This window comes from Lissotriton helveticus, chromosome 1_2, assembly GCF_964261635.1.
Source record: "Lissotriton helveticus chromosome 1_2, aLisHel1.1, whole genome shotgun sequence".
NCBI lineage: Eukaryota > Metazoa > Chordata > Amphibia > Caudata > Salamandridae > Lissotriton > Lissotriton helveticus.
In genome coordinates this window covers 353,320,650-353,339,300 of record NC_136058.1, presented here as the reverse complement: position 1 = coordinate 353,339,300, position 18,651 = coordinate 353,320,650, and the positions used below count along the sequence as shown (strand labels likewise).

Genomic DNA, 18,651 nt, shown 5'->3' with positions numbered 1-18,651 from the left:
CAAACCCCCATATGCTACCTATGTTTCCATGGGCTACTTCATGTTTGTGTGCTGTTTTAATGTTTGTAAAACCTGTCCCATCCCCTCTTTCCTGTAGCATCTGCGGCCTCTGATTCATTTGTGAACCTCTGCAAGTCTCCATTCTGAAAGGAGGTGCAAAACAATGAACCAGACTCATTCACAAATATATATGTTGCACTGAGATTATATGCATGCTGCACATGTGCAGAATGTGGTGATTAACTAGTTCTTCCTGCAAAAGCCTGGTCATCTCATTAAGTGTACATTAGATGCATGTCATGACAAATCTCCTGCCAAACTCTAAGCAGATTTTTACATTTACATTGACACGGAGAGAAAGGTTCATTCTCTCTCCATGCTCCCTGCCCACCTTAGGTTGCTCAGACCAGCCAGCACAGGCGAAACCCAGGCCCTATTTAGTATGCTCATACCTGCCAGCATAGGCGACATCCAGAGGGCACCCTCATCAGCCAGCACAGACAAAGCCAAGAGGTCTCCATGCCCGCCTTACTGTGCTCAGACTGCCAGCACAGGTGACACCTATAGGGCTTCATGCGCACCAGCACAGGTCACACCCAACTGGCTCCCTGCTTGCCTTACTGTGTTCAGATCGGCCAGCAGAGGTGACACCCAGAGGGCTACCTGCCCTCTTTTGTATGCTCATACATTCAAGCTCAGGTGACACCCAGAGGGCTCCCTGCCTGTCTTACTGTGCTCAGACTTGCCAGCACAGGTGACACCCAAAGGGCTTCATGCCCGCTTTAGTTTGCTCAGACCGGTCAGCAAACGAGGGATACCCAGAGAGCTTCATATCCACCTAGCTTATTCCACTCACACCTGCCAGCACAAGTGGCACAGAGAGTGCTCCCTGACTGATTTAATGTGCTTAAACCGACCAGTGCAGGTGACACACTAAGGTCTCAATGACCAATTTACTGTGCTCAAAACTACAAGCCCAAGTTACACCTAGAGGGGTCCCGATCTGCCTTAGTGTGCTCAGACTACCCAGCACAGGTGACACCTAGAGTGCTCCGTACCCACCTTAGTGCCCTCAGTCTTCCCAGCACAGGTGACACCCAGGGGGCTCTCTGCCTACCATAGTGTACTCAGATTTTCAAGAATAGGTGATACCCAGAGGGCTACCTGCAGTATTACTGTGCTCACACCAGACAGCACAGGTGACACCCAGAGCTACCTGCCTACTTGTGCTCATACCTGCCAGCCCAGGTGACACCCAGAGGGCTCCCTGCTGCCCTAGTGTGCTCAGACCGGCCAGCATGGGTGACACCCAAAGGACTCCCCTCCCGCCTTACTGTGCGCACACCAGCCAGCACAGGTGACACAAAGAGGGATCCCAGCCCGCCCCGGAGTACTCACACCAGACATTACAGGCGATTCTCATGGGGCTCCCTGCCCGCCTTTGTGTGCTCATGCCAACCAGCACAGGTGACACCTAGAGGGCTCCCTGCCCCCTGTAATGGGCCAAGTCGCGTTCGCGCTAATTACCACGGGGCCGCCGCATAAAGAACACACGGGACACTGCACTTTGGTTCCGCGTGGTCCCGACTAGCGTTGTCGGCCACGCCTTCTTTATTTATAGGGTCGGCGCATGACGTCACGCGTCAGCGCTGACGTGTCCTGGTCGGCGCGGGTAGACTGGACCGCTACCCTGCGCCCCAGGACACTACATTCCTTCTAACCTTTATGAAACAAAACTCATATCAAAACATAGTGAAAAACTGTGGATCTGTTACCAGTCTCTTGTTCATTGTCCTCGGATCATCGCACCAGGAAGTCCGCCAGTTGGGAGGAAGGTGCTGGGTTTTTCCGCAACCCATATCTGGACTGCTCTCCTCAGGACGGTGTGGCTCTTTGGGGTGGGCTACGGATGTATGACGTTACAACGCATGCTTTTACCACGCATGCCGTTACAATGCAGTTTTTACAACGCATGCCATTACAACGCATAGCGCTTTGGGGTGCTGGATAGTGAATAGTTTAATTTACTATTCCAACTCCAGTCCCCGTGGACACTAGGGAAGGTGTTGGATATTAAATTAAATCTATTCCCTATCCTAGAGCGCCCCCCAGCGCAATGCATTGTAATGGTTTTCGTTTTAAAACCTGTGTTGTAATAGCACTGCGTGGTAAAAGTTGCATTGTAAAGGATGTTTCCCTGGGCTATTCCCCCGGCCGGCGGCCGGAGAGTTTGGCGGGCTCTTCTCCAGAGTTGTTGGTAGCGGTGGAGTGTCTTGGTCCATCAGGTCCCCTTCTTCAGGGATATACTGTTCTACTGGCTCCAATCCGTCATTGTCCCTGGGTTGACTTTGACTCGCTCTGATAGGGTCAGATCCCTGGGGAGGTGGCGTACCTGGGTGTACCTTCTTGAAGAAAGAGATATTGCGAGTGACAGTTTCGGTGCCTCTTTGAGCTGTCACCATGGTGCCGGTTCGGCGGAGGACAGTCCACGGCCTGTGTTCGAACGGGAGCCGGAATTTGCTCCCAGGTTTTCGATCCTTGACATAGACCTGGTCTCTTGCCTGTATGTCAGATTCTTTGGCCCCACGCCGATGACTGGCTTGGTTGTTGGAATGAGTTCGATTGGCCAGGGTCCTCTCCGCATCGACTTGGGTTGGGGTCCAGGTTGGGTGACTCGGGATGGTGTCTCTGACCACTCGGCCCATGGTCGCTGGGCCCGGCGCTGCTTCGGTCGTGAGGTGTGGGGTCAATGGGTATTCTCGCAGAAAGCTATAGATGGCTCTCTCCATCGGTGATCCGTCCGCATGTGCAATGCGTATTGCCTTATTCAGCGTGCGCATAAATCTCTCCACTTCCCCATTAGCTTGGGGACAGCGCAGGGTCACTTTTCGGTGGTGGATCCCCCAGCTCTTCAGGTAGTCTGCGAATTCCTGCCCCTGAAAGGGGGGACTGTAGTCCGTCTTGACGACCTCGAAGATGCCATGTGTAGCTATTGTCTTCTCGAATTTGGTGAAGGCCTCCATGGCCGTCTGATTTTCGACAATGTCTACTTATGGATACTTCGTGAAGTCGTCGATTATCATTAACGCGTAGCGTCCATCAGGAAGGTGTCCGAAGTCCGCACTCATGCACTCCCACGGCCTCTGTGGGTTGTCTTCCGTAATGACTGGGTGAGGCCAATCCGGTTGGCCCGCTGCTTGGCACCAGGTGCACGTTCTGACTGTCAGTACCACCATTGTGTCCATTCCAGGAAACCACACCTTGGCTCTTAGCCGGCTCTTGGTCTTCACCATGTCTTGGTGCCCTCTATGTGCCAATTCCACTGCCTGTTGTGTTAGGCTGGTGGGCATGACTAGTCTTGGTCCTCATAGTAGGCACCCTTGGCTGTCGACGGACAGTTCCTCTTTCACCCTCATGATGGACTCGAGTGTTGCTCTGGCTTGTTGTGCCCTCTTGCTCAAGGTGGCTTGAATGGGGCGCCATTTATTAGATCGGACAGCGTCGGCCGCTAGTTGTAGGCACTCGTCGTTCTGGGTGGCTTCCACGATCGCCTTCAGACTCATGGGTAGGGGCCTTGACCTTTCCAACACCATCCGAACATATTCCTTGGTGTACTCCGCCTCTTCTCTCTCTGCCTTTGTTGCCGCTCGGGGGTGCCTTGAAAGGTAATCTGCTGAATTTGTCGATCCAGGTTTGTACTCCACCCTATAATCATACCCTTGCAGTTGAAGTATCCACTTATCAACCCTCGGTGGCGGCTTTGATACTGACCCTTGAAACAAGGGTATGAGAGGCTTGTGATCTGTAGATACCGTGAAGGAATGGCCGTACACGTAGACATGGAAGTGCCGGCAGGCCCAGTGAATTGCGATCGCCTCCCGCTCTATTTGTGAGTATCTCTGCTCTGTGTCCGTTAGGGAGCGGCTGGCGTAGGCGATGGTTGCCCATTCTCCATTGCTTTGAAGTTGGGTTAGCACTGCCCCTAGCCCGTAGGGGCTGACATCCACAGCGACATTGGTGGACTTGGTGGGGTCAAAATAGGGCATTGTTGTATCTGCTGACAGGGCGGCTTTCGTGGCTTTGAATGCCTGTTCCTGCTCCTGGCCCCATTGCCACGTGGTGGTGGACTTTGTCAGTTCTCTGAGGGGTTTGTGAGGTTGTATAAAGCAGGTACGAAGCACCCGCAGAAGTTTACCATGCCCAGGAAGCTTCTCAACTCCGAGATGTTAGATGGGGCTGGGGTTTCTTGAATGTCCTTCACCTTATCGGGGTCCGGTTCTATTCCCTGGTCTGAGAAGGTGTAGACAGAGAAACTGATTTTATTCTGCAAAAACTGGCCCTTCTCGCGGTGTAGGGTCAGACCAGAGTCCCTGATTGTTTGAAGGACTCCTCTCAGTCTCTGGTGGTGTTCCTCTATTGATGATGCGTAGCTTAACAGGTCATCACTCACATTTAGGACTCCTAGTAGTCCACTGAGTACCTCTCGGATGGTATTTTGAAATACCTCCGCGGCAGTTGAGATTCCGAAATGTAGGCGCCGGTATCGCCTGAGGCCTACGTGTGTGGAGAAGGTGGTTATGTAGCGGGAGTCCGGGTGGAGCGGTAATTGATGATAACCGGAGCGGGGTCCATCTTCGAGAACCATCTTGCGCCGTTCAACTCTCCCAGGATGTCGTCTATGGTGGGGGTTAGGTGTCGGTCCCTCTTCACCGCTGCGTTTGGGAGGCCCATATCCACACAAATGCGGACTTGCCCTGGCTGCTTTGGCTTGCGAGCTATCACGATTGGGGAGACCCACGGGGTGGGCCCGCTGACCTTTTCGATGATACCTTGTTTTTCCAACGCCTCCAGCTCTTCTTCGGCTTTCTTCCTCAGGTAAAATGCGATGCGCCTATGCCTCAGTGCAACGGGTTGGACCGATGGTCGATGTGGAGGGAGACTTCTTTCCCATTCAGGCATCCAATCCCTTTGAAGACTTCACCAAACTCTTCCATTATTGAGTCTAGTTCTTCTTCCAGCACAGCCATGGCGAACGATATTAGCCTCAACTCCTCTGCTGATTGACAACTGATTAGCATACCACTGCCCTCTTTTGTGACATATACGGTGGTGGGTACTTTCAGATCTTGGTGTTGTAGCTCTGTCTTGAAACACCCTATTAGGGGGATAGGCGTCTTCTGTCCATACGCGAACACTCTGATTCGGGCTTCACGTAGGGGAGGCCGGGTTCTTAGATGGTTGTACACATTGGCGTCCATCAGCTCAATGGATGCTCCTGTGTCGATAGTGGCCCTCACTTCTTGCTGATGGATCTTGATGTGGCATTTCGGGAGGCGTTGCTTCTTTCTTTGTGGCTGGTCGATTGCGAATACGTAATGAACCAGGTAGTCACCCGTGTCGTCGTCCATATCTCCGCTGTCTCGTTCTTCCACCACTGCATGTGCCGCTTCCATCTTGGTCTTCGTCGATCTGCATACCACTGCAAAGTGGTTCATCCACCCACATGCGCTGCACTTCTTCCCTTTCGCTGGGCAGTCTTGCATGCGGTGGGGCTGGCCTCCGCAGTATCCGCACTCTTTGCGCTTGTCCTGCTGCTTCCTGCCCGCGTATTGGCGTGCTTTTGGCCTCACGACGTTCGCTTTCTCTGCCACGTTGACCTGCTCCGTATTGATGGGCCGGTGAAGGGCTGCTTCCATGTGGGAGGCTCAGGCCTGCAACAGTGCTTTGGAGCGTCCTAGCTTGAGGATGTCTGCCAGCGGCTTGCCGTCTTCCTGGAGGATGGTGACCCTAAGTTTGGAAGAGTAGCACCCTTGAATTATTTGTCCTCAAATCTCTTCGTGTTCATCGCGGAATCTACTTGTGCTGGCTAACTCCTTCAACCTCCCGTGGAATGCATCTAGTGACTCCTCCGCCTCCTGCTTAGCTTGACGGAAGATGAACCTCTCATAGTCTTTGCTCGCCATAGGTTTGAAGTGCGCGTTCAAAGCGTTGAGGAGGGTAATATACATCTTTGGTGTGGCTTCCACTAATGTTTTGTAGATTCTGTGGATGTCTTTACCTCCCAGGTGAAGGAGCAGGGCTCTGCGTCTTTCTCTGGCGGTGCCCGCCCCTTCAAAATAGATTTGGAGGCGATCTGTCCAGTCTTTCCATCGTGGAGCTAGCAGTGACGGGGCCCCGTCTACTATGAATGGCTCAATGGCGGGAATTGACGCCATCTTGATATGTGCGTAAACCCTTCGTCGTAGCACGTGCTCTGCCGCCTCTCTGATGCACTATTCCAGGCTGTTTCAGGCATCAGAGCGATGTTGGGGGACTGCCCTATGGCCGGCCTTCTTCCCTTTTATCCCCACTGTTCGCCTGTCTCGCAGCACAGACCTGTGCTCTGCTGCCGATTCGCGTGGTACCTGGGCGTGGGCCAGCTCACCCTCTTTCCCTCTGGACGCCGGTCCAGCCACTCTGACCTGTGTTGTGATGCAGGTTCACGGGGCACTGGTACTTGGATTCACTCCTCCGTGTGGCAAGGAGCTCTTTTCTACACTTACTCCTTCTTAAACGGCATCAGCAGGGGCCTGGGGAGTCATCTGTAGATCTGGGGGCACTCTCCATGCAGATGTCTTGCCAGCGCTTTCATCGTGGGCCTAACAAGGGCCGGCACACGGGGGGCATGTCAGAATGTGAGGGAGACCTTCTAGGCACAGCATGGGCTCTTTGTAACCCTCGTCGCCAGTGTAATGGGCCTAGTTGCACTCACGCTAATTATCGCGGCGCCGCCGCATAAAGAACACACGGGACACAGCACTTTGGTTCCGCGTGGTCCCGACTAGCGTTGTCGGCGATGCCTCCTTTATTTATATTGTTGGCGCATGACGTCACCCGTCAGCGCTGACGTGCCCCGGTCGGCGCGGGTAGACTGGACCGCTACCCTGCGCCCCAGGACACTACACCCCCTAAGTGTGCTAAGACAGGCCAGCACAGGTGACACCCAGAGCTACCTGCCCACTAGTGCTCATATCTGCCAGCATACGTGACACCCAGAGGGCTCCCTGCCCACCTTACTGTACTAAGATCTGCCAGCACAAATGACCCCCAAAGACTCCATTCCGCCGTTAAGAGTTCAGACTTGCCAGCACAGGAGACACATAGAGGGCTCCATGCCCGCCTTAGTGTGCTAATTCCGGCCAGCACAGGTGACACCCAGGAGGCTCCCTGTCTACCTGTTTGCAGACTCACCCTAGCACTATGGCGTTAAGGTGTGTACCTGCTGCACGGTAGCTGACATCAGTGCTGGCGCTAGGGAGAGAGGAGGAGAGAGCCATATCTCTTTAGATATGGCGCTGTCCTGTTCCCTCCCTGTCAGCCAATGCAGCACAGCCTCTGCCTGATGCGCTTCGTGAATTTTTGAGAATCTGGTTCTAAGAGTCTAGTGTGCAGGCCCATTGATAAAGCATGCCACTAGTTTATTCTAGTGGGTGAGTACCTTTATAAAACTGTTTTGATTGCTACAGCTCTGTGTAATAGAGTTGTTTCTCCGCATCATAGTGGCCACATCTCCCTGCACCTGAATCACCTGCCCCCAGTACTTGTGTCTTCCTGTCCTATAGTCTATGTCTCCCTGTCTCAGTGTCAGTGATCCACTGTCATCCTGTATCTCCTGTCATCATTGCTTTTGTCTTCCTGTCCTATAGTCTATGTCTCCATGTCACAGGGGGATTGCAGCACACCACATTTACTTGCCTGTTGCTCTAGGGGTAGAGAACGTACAGAACCATACTGCTGCTCTCTTGTCCTGCATTGGTGCACAAACAGGCTGCAAGCATCATGCACACATTTTGCAGCTTGGGGCAAAGGTGTGTGAATGATGTCCAGCATTGTACTGGAGCATTACTCTTTCAGTACAAATTATGATGTCTGGACAAATTTAAAAATATTTCACTCTTTGGATGTGTGCTGAACACTGCAGCACACGCAATATATGAAATTTTAGCACAAAACTACAGATATTTCTCAACTTTGCACCAGATTCAAGGAGGCATTAACTTTTTACGCATAACCCAGTCCAGCCATTTTATATGATGGGGTTTTATGTCAAACCCCATGGGCTGGTGTGCAGAAACAGCCAAGTACCATCCATGGAAATTCCCTGACTCAATTTATTTATTTATTTTTATTTATTTATTTATTTATTTTATTTATTTTAGGTTTTTATACAGCGTGTAGTCACCCAAGAGTATCCCAGCGCTCACCTCGTAGTCTTGATGTACAGAAAGTACCGGGGATGAAGTGATTTAAGGGAAGAGCAGAGTTTTAAGAGATTTCCTGAAACGCAGGAGGTTGGGTTCTGATCTAAGTTTCAGTGGGAGCGCGTTCCATTGTTTCGCTGCGTGGACCGAGAAGCGGCGGCCTCCTGTGCGGGACCTTTTCACCCTGGGAACCACAATAAGGTTTCCATGGTCTGATCGTAGCGCTCTGGTAGGCCTATAGGGTACGATACAATCGCTAAGGATTGGTGGACCTGCATTGTGGAGTGCTTTGTGAGCCAGGCATAGTGCCTTGAATGTCACTCTTTCCCTGATCGGAAGCCAATGTAGTTCTTTCAATGCGGGCTTGGCTGATGTTCTGGCTGGGGTATTCGTAAGTAGCCTGGCCGCAGCATTCTGGGTTTTCTGTAGTATCTGAAGAGTGGTTTCCGGGGCTCCCAAGTAAATGGCATTGCAGTAGTCCAGCCTGGACATAATTAGGCCTTGGATCAGCAGTAGTCGGGACTTTAGCGGGAGTAGGGGGAGCACCTTCCTACAAGATCTAAGTAGGCCGTAACAGATGCCGGCCGTTTTCCTTGCCTGCGTGCCGAAGGTGAGATCTTTCTCTAGCCATACTCCCAGGCTCTTGACCTCTGTTTTCGGGGTGGGGGGTTCAATGCAGCACAAAGTGCAATTTCTGCACATAAAAGTGCACTTTTCCAGTACCAAAAAGAGTGCTTGAAAGTAAATGTCTTATCACGACTTTGGCCACTTTATGAGGACATTGTGACAGTGCAAACTCTTGACAAATCTACCTCAGTATTTCAATATGTATTCCCCAGTGTCTGAGTCTACCTGCCCTAATGACTCCTTTTCTGTGTCCCAGTGGTTAAACCTCCCTGGCCCATTGACGGTCTTGTTGCCGCAGAGATTGAGATTCCCTGTCCCAATAGCTTATTCTTCTTGTCCCAATGTCTGTGTCTCCCTGCACAAGGATCTCCTCCTTTTCCTAGTGTCTGAGTCTGCCTGTCCCAGTGACTTCTTTACACTGTCCTAGTGTGTGAGTCTTTCTGTCTAGTAGTGCCTCCTTTCCCACTGTCTGAGTCTACCTCTCCCAGTGACTGATTTCCCTTTTCCAAAGGCTGAGCTTCATTGCCCAAGTGTCTGATCCTCCCTGTACCATTTCCTGTGCCACCGTTTCACAGTGACAGCTCCGTCCTTTCCCAATGTCTGAGTCTTCCTGTCCCAGTGTTTGATTTTCCCTGTATAATGGTTCAGTCTCATTGCCTAAGTGTCTGAGCCCCCTGCACATTTTCTGTGCCTCCTTGTCCCAGTGACTGCTTCTCCCTGTCCCAGTGGCTGAGTTTCCTTGCTCAAGTGCCTGAGCCTTACTGTGCTATTTTCTGTACATCCCTGCCTCAGTGACTGTTTCTCCCTGTCCCTGTGTCTGAGTCTCCATTTTCCAGTGTCTGAGTCTGTCCCAGTGACTTCGCCCTGTCTCAAGAGATTGATTCTCCCTGTCCCAGTGGCTGAGTCACCTTGTTCAAGTATGCAAGCCTTCCTGTCCCATTTTCTGTACATCCCTTCCCCAGTGACTGCTTCTCCCTGTCCCTGTGTCTGAGTCTTCCTGTCTGTCCTTGCAGTAGTTTCAATCAAAGTGGTTTTGAGTTGTAACCTGAGGAAGGACCATTAGTTGTGTTAATCATCATCAAGGGTTGTCTAAGCTGCTTAGTCTAGAACAAGTCCCTCTGTTTACACTGCTGCTTGGAAACACCCAGATGGAAATTCAATTAAGATAAGAATGTTAACATTGCGCTTTGCTGCTTCAGCTCACAACCAGGGCATGCACTTGTTGATCAAGCATGTGTGTCTTTATTAATCCACAGTTTTCTTGCTTTCCTTAGGCAGGATTCCAGGATGTAAACCCCAAGCAGTACTATTCCCTCAGAGAACGCGGAAATACAGGTTTTCCTAGTTTTCCTAACCAGACAAATGTCAACGTGACTGGTCGCTACGCCTTCAGAGTGGACACTTTTTGCCTGCCGCCAGACTCTTGCTTTTTCCAAGGTGGGTCTCAGGTCAACACACTTATAAACTAGTGCAGCGCACAGAGCCTTGGGTTGCACATTAATACATGGGTGCCTCTCATTGAGAGTAGAGGAGGGTGAACAATTCCACCCTGCTGGCGGAGTTCACTGTTTGCCCACTCAGTGCAGAGTTCTACAAAACTCCAAGAAGTGATGCAGAGTGGAGTTTTTTTTTTTTCCCGCGGTATGTCATTGCTAAGTAATATGTTTAAAGTTTTTATTGTTTGATTAATTAAAAGCTTACAAAATATTTGCAATAATTCTGGATTATAAAATCAGTTATAAAATCAGTTCTATAAAAATTATAAACTTAATGTTTGTTACACTATTTACATTTTATGTACTTCCTATATTACATATTTTGTTGTTCTAACTTAATTCTCAATTGCGTTAGAAACCTTACAAAAGCCAAACTTAAATGATATCGTCCGTATGGAGGCATCTTATCAGTGCTTGTCTGCAACTCCTTATTCCATGAACATTAAAAAGTCTCTTTAGAATAGATATTCTTTCAACTTTCAGTTCTGGACAAACACACAGCAGGTGCACAATATTCTCTTCGCCAAGTTTGCATAAGTTACAAGTCATTTGTCCCTCTGTTCTCAACCATGGCATTAGATGACATGTGCCCGGAAATGCTCCAAAGCGAGCTCTTATAAAAATTTGTTTGAATTTCTCAGACCAAGGAATTTCGAGGTACGGTTGCACATTTACCTTGGTATAACCATTCACGAGAGGCCTTGCATGTTTTCTTTTTTAGAAGGTATCTTTCTCCAGGAGTAGTGATACATGCTTAATTGTACTATTAATGACTTTCTTAAAAGAATTCAAGGTAATTGGCATTTCCCAGACTGAGTTTACTGAATAATCCTCTAATGATGTAAATAGATATGTCCACGCCTGGGCTTTTGAATTTAAATTTATTTCCTGCCACAATAGTTTGGACAATTGATTTACAGTATCCGTTTTGATCCTTTTCCACACGTTAATAAAATGTCCTTTTCGAGCCAAGTACCTGATTAGTTATCCCAAATTCCATTTGTATCTGCGCAGGTGATGCATTATGTGGGTTCAAGAAGAGGGCTTTATAGATTTTCATGACTGCATTGTTGATTAGGAATGAGTCATTTCCACACAATGCTTCACTTCCATATGTTAAAGTTGGTAAAAGCTTTGCTGATAGTACTTTCAATAATGGTCCATAACTCTGCCCTCCTAAGGATTTCTGTATAATTCTGACTGCCAATAACAAAGTTTTAGTTCTCCGTTGTATATCAATCTTATGTGGCTGATACGAACCTCGTTCATCAAATAGTACTCCTAAATATCTATATGTATTCACTTGCGCTAGTTGCGAGTAATCCGAAACCATTTATCCTTATGCTTGGACCTTGAGTATTTGTTTATCTCCATAATTTTTGTCTTTGATTCATTTATCACCATTCTATTTTCTTTAGAATAGGTAATTATCCTATTTAACAGGCGTTGTAGTCCAACCTTAGTGTGGCTAAGAAGGATAACATCATCTTCATATAGCAGGTTTGATATCAGAGTATTGGCTAATTTAGGTGGGCAAGCATTCACCTCATCCAAGGCTTTCGTTAGGTCAGCTAAAAATAAATTAAAAAGCAACGGGCCAATACACAACCTTGTTTCAAACCTGATGCTGTTGGTATTTTTTCTGTTACTGTTAAGCCATCTCCCACCCGAACGCTGACCCATGTGTCAGTGTAGAGAAGTTGGATTAATTTTAAAAAGGGAGGGTGGTATACCTTGATCTATTAACTTCTGCCATAAAATATCTCTATGCACACAGTCAAAGGCAGCCTTAAAATCTACAAAGCACAAGTATAGTGATTGCTTCTTAGTAATGTATTCATCAATTAGGACTGATAACACAAGGATATTTGTTGTAGTGCCTAATCCTTGTGTAAATCCAGCTTGAGTAGGCGGTGTTATCTGCTTTTCTCTTACCCAATCTGCTAGGTTAGATAACAGTACACCTGCAAATAGTTTAGCATCAGTATCCTGGAGCGGAATGAGACTGTAATATTCCGGCAAAGACCAATCTCCTTTTTTGTAAATGGGGGCTATCAGCGATCCCTTCCATGTTTCAGGTATCGATGATGACCATGCGATTTCCTTAAAAACCTTTGTCAGACATCCTGACCATAAATTGGGGTCGCTCTTATAAAGTGCACCATTTGGGCCTGGCGCACCATTTTTTTGTTTCTGAATTAATTTACAGATTTGTTTATCTGTTATATGGATTTCTTGAATCTTGTCATTCCTAATTGGTTCGAACATATTAGCCCCAGGTTTCAATTGCTTTGTATCCCCAGCAGGATTTAGATGTAAAAACAGTAACCTGATCCACTCGTTCTCGGTTAAGGATGATATTACAGCTGTTCTGTTTGGTCGGGCTAGGCCATTTATCAACATCCAGAATTTTCTGGAGTTTGATTGTTTTCTACAAAAGAGTGTTTTAGCTCAAAGATCATTTTGCTTTTTATTCTGTTCGTCCCAGAATAACTTCTGTAGGTTACTATCCTTTTTAGTTTTAAACCAAAATCCATATCTTTAGAATTCTTTTTTATCTGTCTCCTCAATTGATTACTTGATCTTTTCAGAGTCCTTGTTGTTTCAGTTAGAGTAATTTTGTTCTCTCTTTCAGCTTGTACCTTTTCTTTATTGAACATTTTTTGCTTGAAGGATTTAACAAGTTTTTTTACAAAATCAACCCATTGTTCAATTGCAGTTAAGGTGTTATCTTCAAAACACGTTCCTACCAATTTAAGGGCTGTCTTGTTAGTGTGTTCTTTATTATGGTCCTTCCAAATTAATTTCCTATAGTTTACTGTGCCCGTCTGACCTGACAATGTTCCATATTCGGTATGCTTGTTAACAATCAAATTAGTAATAAGAATTTCTTGACTGATCACGCTCCGATGATTTTACAATTGAAAAAGAGATCACGTTAATAAAGATATTCAAGGATACCATGGTATAATCGATTCTTGATTTATTATCCTGCGATTGAAATGTCCAAGCCGGTGGGGAGTCTTGGGGTAACCTCCCATTTAAGATTCTTAGGCCCAGCGCTTCTAAGTCTTTAACAAAAGTTGCGCCTATTTGGGTTTTGATGGTGTTAGAAAAAGTTGGAAGTGTTTGCGGCAGGATTGCCCAGAGATAATCTTGTTCCTTAATTAACACATCTCTCATATTGGGTACAAACAGATTTAAATTGAAATACCTGATATAATGTACTGCGTAAAAGGGTCATCCATCATCAGCTGAGATAGTATTGCAGTCAGGGTGGTCGTCATAGTGCTTCTCGCGCTTGATGTGGGATGTATGTATACATTTATTATAAGCAGGTTTTATAATTGATTATTTTCCATATACCGCATCTTTACTATCAATAAATGTAGGTTATCTGTATCGATTTGCTTGTGTTCCATTCTTAAATTATAGAGCAACAAATCTGTCTAAACCCCGACTAGGGCGCCCCCGATTACTTTGTTTGATCTCAGGCTCAAAGTACCCTTTGTATCCCTCAAGCATTACAAAATTAGTAGACCAGGTTTCTTGTAGAAGTATAACTTGATAATAACTGGACTTTGGTGATAAATAAGCATTGCTTATTTTTCTTAGTAGGCCATTAATATTCCATGAGCATATTTTTAATATTTCATTTTCTTCATTTACTTTAGCTCTGGACATTACTATTGTATTCTGTCATGGTGTGTTACTGCCATGGAGAGCCATACCTATCAATTTTTCATTGACTCCAATTGGTTTTTCTATTTCCACTGGATCCGACAGTGGTTTGAACTGTGATTCTGTCTTTCCAATTGCGTTTTTTAACACAGACTGAACCTGTGAGTTTAATTTATTTTGTTGGTGGAAATTCAAAGGCAAAGATACAGCGAATGGTTTTGGATACACAGTAGGCTGTGGCCTATTGATTGCTATTCCCCAGCTGAAAAAAAAGTCCTTTACATTTTTAATTAGTTCAGCTACAAATATAGTGTCCAATGTTATCAGTGTCATTTCCTTACTACTATCGGGATTGGTAAGAAATTCGATGGATTTAATGTTTTTACTTGAGATTTTTTCTAGTGAGCGAATAGATTTAAATAGGTGGAGAATATTTCTGCTATTTAGGATATCAGTCAAAGTTAACTTTATTTGGTTTATCACAACCCTAAAGTATACATATAAAAATAACAATCAAATGTAAAAGAAAAATAATAAAAAATATCATATTCTTAAAATGATTACTATTTCTAAAAGAAGTTCACTTTCCAGACCCAAGTCTTAATCTATTCAGCTTTCGAGAGTAAAGTCTCTACTAGAGTCATAAATTTTACTCCACGGCATATAAGAATGTTCGAAAAGGCCCCATCCAACTTGTGACCGCCTGCCTGCAGGTGCGAATTTTTAAAGAGTTTAGAACTGATTTCAACAATGTTCTTCTTTCCTCTTTTACTGTCTCGCACGTGCACATTAGATGGTTCAAACTTTCTGTGTGGTACCCACATAGGCGGCATGTCTTTTCTTGCTGTTTACTTTTCCACGTCGGAATCAGATCTTTTGCGCAATGATCGCCCAGTCTGTATGCCATGAATTTCATTTTTAGCGATAGCCGGAAGTGAGCTTCAAGATAAAATTGTAGTTTTAATCTTTTATATGAATTGATTACAGTACATGCATGCCGGCGTTTGACCAAACTCCTTTTGTCTTCTATCAAGGAAAGTGACTTTGCATTTAGTTTACAAATGTTGTTAAATGCTGTTTGTTCCAAATGGCTGTTCTAAATCGATGTTTAGAGTTTCCAATGCAGTTCGCAAGTAATCGCCCCAAGTGTTTAGTTCTTTTTGGTCATATTGTTTCTTATTTTCCAGCCAACATAGGTTATTCAATGATCCTCTTTCTGATGCTCTAAGTTTCCAGCACCATTTTGCGAAGACAGCTTTCCTTTGGTAGACTTGGTTTTGAAGACCAAATTCCAGGCGTATTTGCGCTGGGGATGATCCTTTAAAAAGATTGAACACGGATTTATATACTTTTGTCTGTAGTTTGTTAAGGGTATCAATTTCTTTCCCGTGCTATATTTCCAACCCGTAAGACAAGGTTGGTAGCAGTTGGGCTGCCATTACTTTTAAAAGATGACCATATGAGGGGCGGTAAACAGACATAATATCAAAAACAAAATATCGAATGGACATAATATCGAGTCCAAAATATAGGCTGGACAAAATATCGAATGGACAGAATATAGACATCAAAAATATCGTTTTGAAGGTAAGTAATGTAATATCGAATGTTAAAAATATAGAAAGTTAAAATATCGCAGTATATAATATAGGTTATTAAAATTATCGAATTTTTAATAATATCAAATTTTTTATAGTGTTTGTTATGTTATTATATGTGTGAAAAGTGTGTATTTATGTTATAATTAATTTTAATTAATGAATTTTGTTTTTATAATTTTTGCGTTATTTAATTTTGTAGCGGGTTGTTGGTTTATAGGGGAATAGGGTGGGATGTAATTTAATTATAATTAATTAAATATGTACATTTATATATTGGTATTCATTTTTAATTAATTGTTAATTAATTTATAATTGGTAATTAAATAAATTTTAATTGGCAATTAATGTTAATTAATAGATTAATTGCTAATTTTGTTAATTTTACAAAAAAAAATTCTGTAGCGGGTTGTGGGTTTATAGGGGAATTGTGTGGGAAGTAATTTATTGATAATTAATTAAATATGTAAAAATATTTATTTGTATTTTTTTAGAAGTAATTGTTAATTAATTTTTTATGGCTAATTGATAAAAATGTAATTGCCAACTAATTTTATTTAATTGATTAATTGCTAATTATGTTAATTTTAATAATTTATTTTCTGTAGCGGGTTGTGCGTTTATAGGGGAAGTAATTTATTCATAATTAATTCAATAATTCAATTTATTTAATTGTATTTAATTTGAATTGATTGTTTATTAATTTTTAATTGTTAATTAATTAATTAATTGTTAATTTGTAATTAATTTGAATAGGTAACTAATAGTAACAATTAATTGTAACTTGTAATTTTAATTGATTAAATATTATATTATATTAAATTGGTAATTACTTATAATTAATTTTTGATAGATATTAATTTATATGTTTTTTACATAATATAAGAAGTATTTACTTTCCCTACTGTTGCACTCATAGGAGTGGGAATAGTAATTTTAATCCCTACGCTATCCAACGCTTTCCCTACTGTTGCACTCTTTGGAGTTGGAATAGTAATTTTCACCCCTACGCTATCCAACGCTTTCCCTACTGTTGCACCCACTGGAGTGGGAATAGTAATTTTTACCCCTACTCTATCCAACGCTTTCCCTACTGTTGCACTCTTTGGAGTGGGAATAGTAATTGTTACCCCTACGCCATCCAACGCTTTCCCTACTGTTGCACTCTCTGGAGTGGGAATAGTAATTTTTACACTTCCGCTATCCTACGGTAATAATATTGGATATTATTTAAATATATTATGTTACTATATATATATATATATGTTTTAACAAATATGATTGTAAATAAAAAAATATATAACTTTCATTAATTATTTGATTATTATAAGGTAATTTAAGTATTTTTAAGTATATTTTAGTAATTAATTTTTAATATTAATTTAATTTAACATTGTTTTTAATAAAGTCGATATTTTTATAAACTATATTTTTGTAAACGATATTTTTAACTCGCTATTTTTGTACTTACCTGTTTGTAGATACAAAGTCGATATTCTGTCTGTTGATATTTTGTCAACGATATTTTTGATAGTCGATATTATGTCCCTCGATATTATGTCAGTGATCCATGAGGGGCATTGTAGTTTTTTTAGGAGGAGTTTATAGGCAAAGGTGAGCGATTGGACTTTAGCTGTGATTTCCCGTTTTTGGTCCACCAGGGACATATTTCTTCTCAGATTAATACCCAAATATTTGTATGTAGTTTTCTCCTCAATTTGCATGCCATTTAAATATTCCTCGACTTGGGCCCGCCAGTCTTACTACCTTTGTTTTTTTATTATTCAGTTCCAGGCCTACTAGGTCAAAATAATCGGTTAATTTATTTATGACCCTTTGCAGGCCTATCGGGGTTTGACTAAATACCACGATGTCATCGGCATATTGTAGAAACTGAATTGATTCGTTTGCCAGTTTTGGTGGATGTCTGTTTACTTGTTGCAGGTAATAATAATAATCCACATTTGTAAAGCGCACAATCACCCGTAAGGGTCTCTAGTCGCTGGGGGCCGTCGGGAAGATTAAGCAAGCTATTGCCCAGAGTCACATGGTGCTGAGCTGATCTGCCGCCGGTGCCGGGGATCGAACCATGATCCCCAGAAGCCAGAGTCAGTCGCCCTAGCCGCGGCGCCACACCTCTTCCACTATTATTTATTTGACTATTTAAATCTGCTAGGTATACGTTAAATATGCTTGGAGAGAGCATGCAGCCCTGTTTTTGGCCATTTCGTATGTTTGTTTGTGATGATATCCTTCTCCAATCTCCAAGCTTTACTTTGGCCCATGTTTCACTATATCAAGCTATTATAATATCTATTAGTTTCTGCGGGAGGCCCCATGATTCTAGTTTTTTCCACAGACGGTCTCTTGGAACTCTATCGAAGGCGGATTTTAAATCAATATAGCATGCCAGTAATCCTGCCTTCTTTTTTTCTGCTCTTTCTATTAATAATACCAGTACTGAAAGATTTCTGGTGCAACCCATGCCTTCCCTAAAATCCGTTTGGTACTTCAGAACTATTTTGTTTTGTTTTTATCCATTCCTGTAGATGACGTAATATGCAAGATGCAAAAAGATTTGCCTCTACATCGATGAGGGCTATCAGCCTGTAGTTCCCTGGTTCCATTCTGCTCCCATTTTTATAAATAGGGTGAAAGATGTTACCATACCAGGACCGTGGTATCTTATTGTCAATAAACAGTTTGTTAAAAAGTGGAGTGAGATAGTTTGCCCAGAAATCAGGGTCTTGTTTAAATAGGGCGTTTGGTAGCCCGTTGGGACCTGCGGCGCCTTCGGCTTTCAATTTTTTTTATCAAAAAGGTTGTTTGTTTCACTGTTGTTAATGTGAAATGGTCTTCAGGTTCCCCACTGGTTATTTCTTCTTCCCGTTCTTCTTTTTCATGTGTGATTACTACACTTCCCAATCCTGTTCCTTTTGTTGTGTCTTTGCTTAATTCTTTGCACAAGGGTTGGTACTTCTGGGTATTGTACAGGCTGTCAATATATTG

The 18,651-nt window shown here is 44.0% G+C and overlaps 1 protein-coding gene across 2 annotated transcripts in view; it reads left to right on the top strand.

Annotated features, from left to right (window-relative positions):
* Nucleotides 1-18,651, top strand: part of LOC144804633 (uncharacterized) — a 303,027-nt gene that overhangs the window by 147,622 nt on the left and 136,754 nt on the right. For both annotated transcript variants that reach the window (XM_078671922.1, XM_078671921.1), the window contains exon 7: nucleotides 10,142-10,304. In XM_078671922.1, the coding sequence (XP_078528048.1) occupies nucleotides 10,142-10,304 (163 nt within the window). The remainder of the gene's footprint in view (nucleotides 1-10,141; nucleotides 10,305-18,651) is intronic.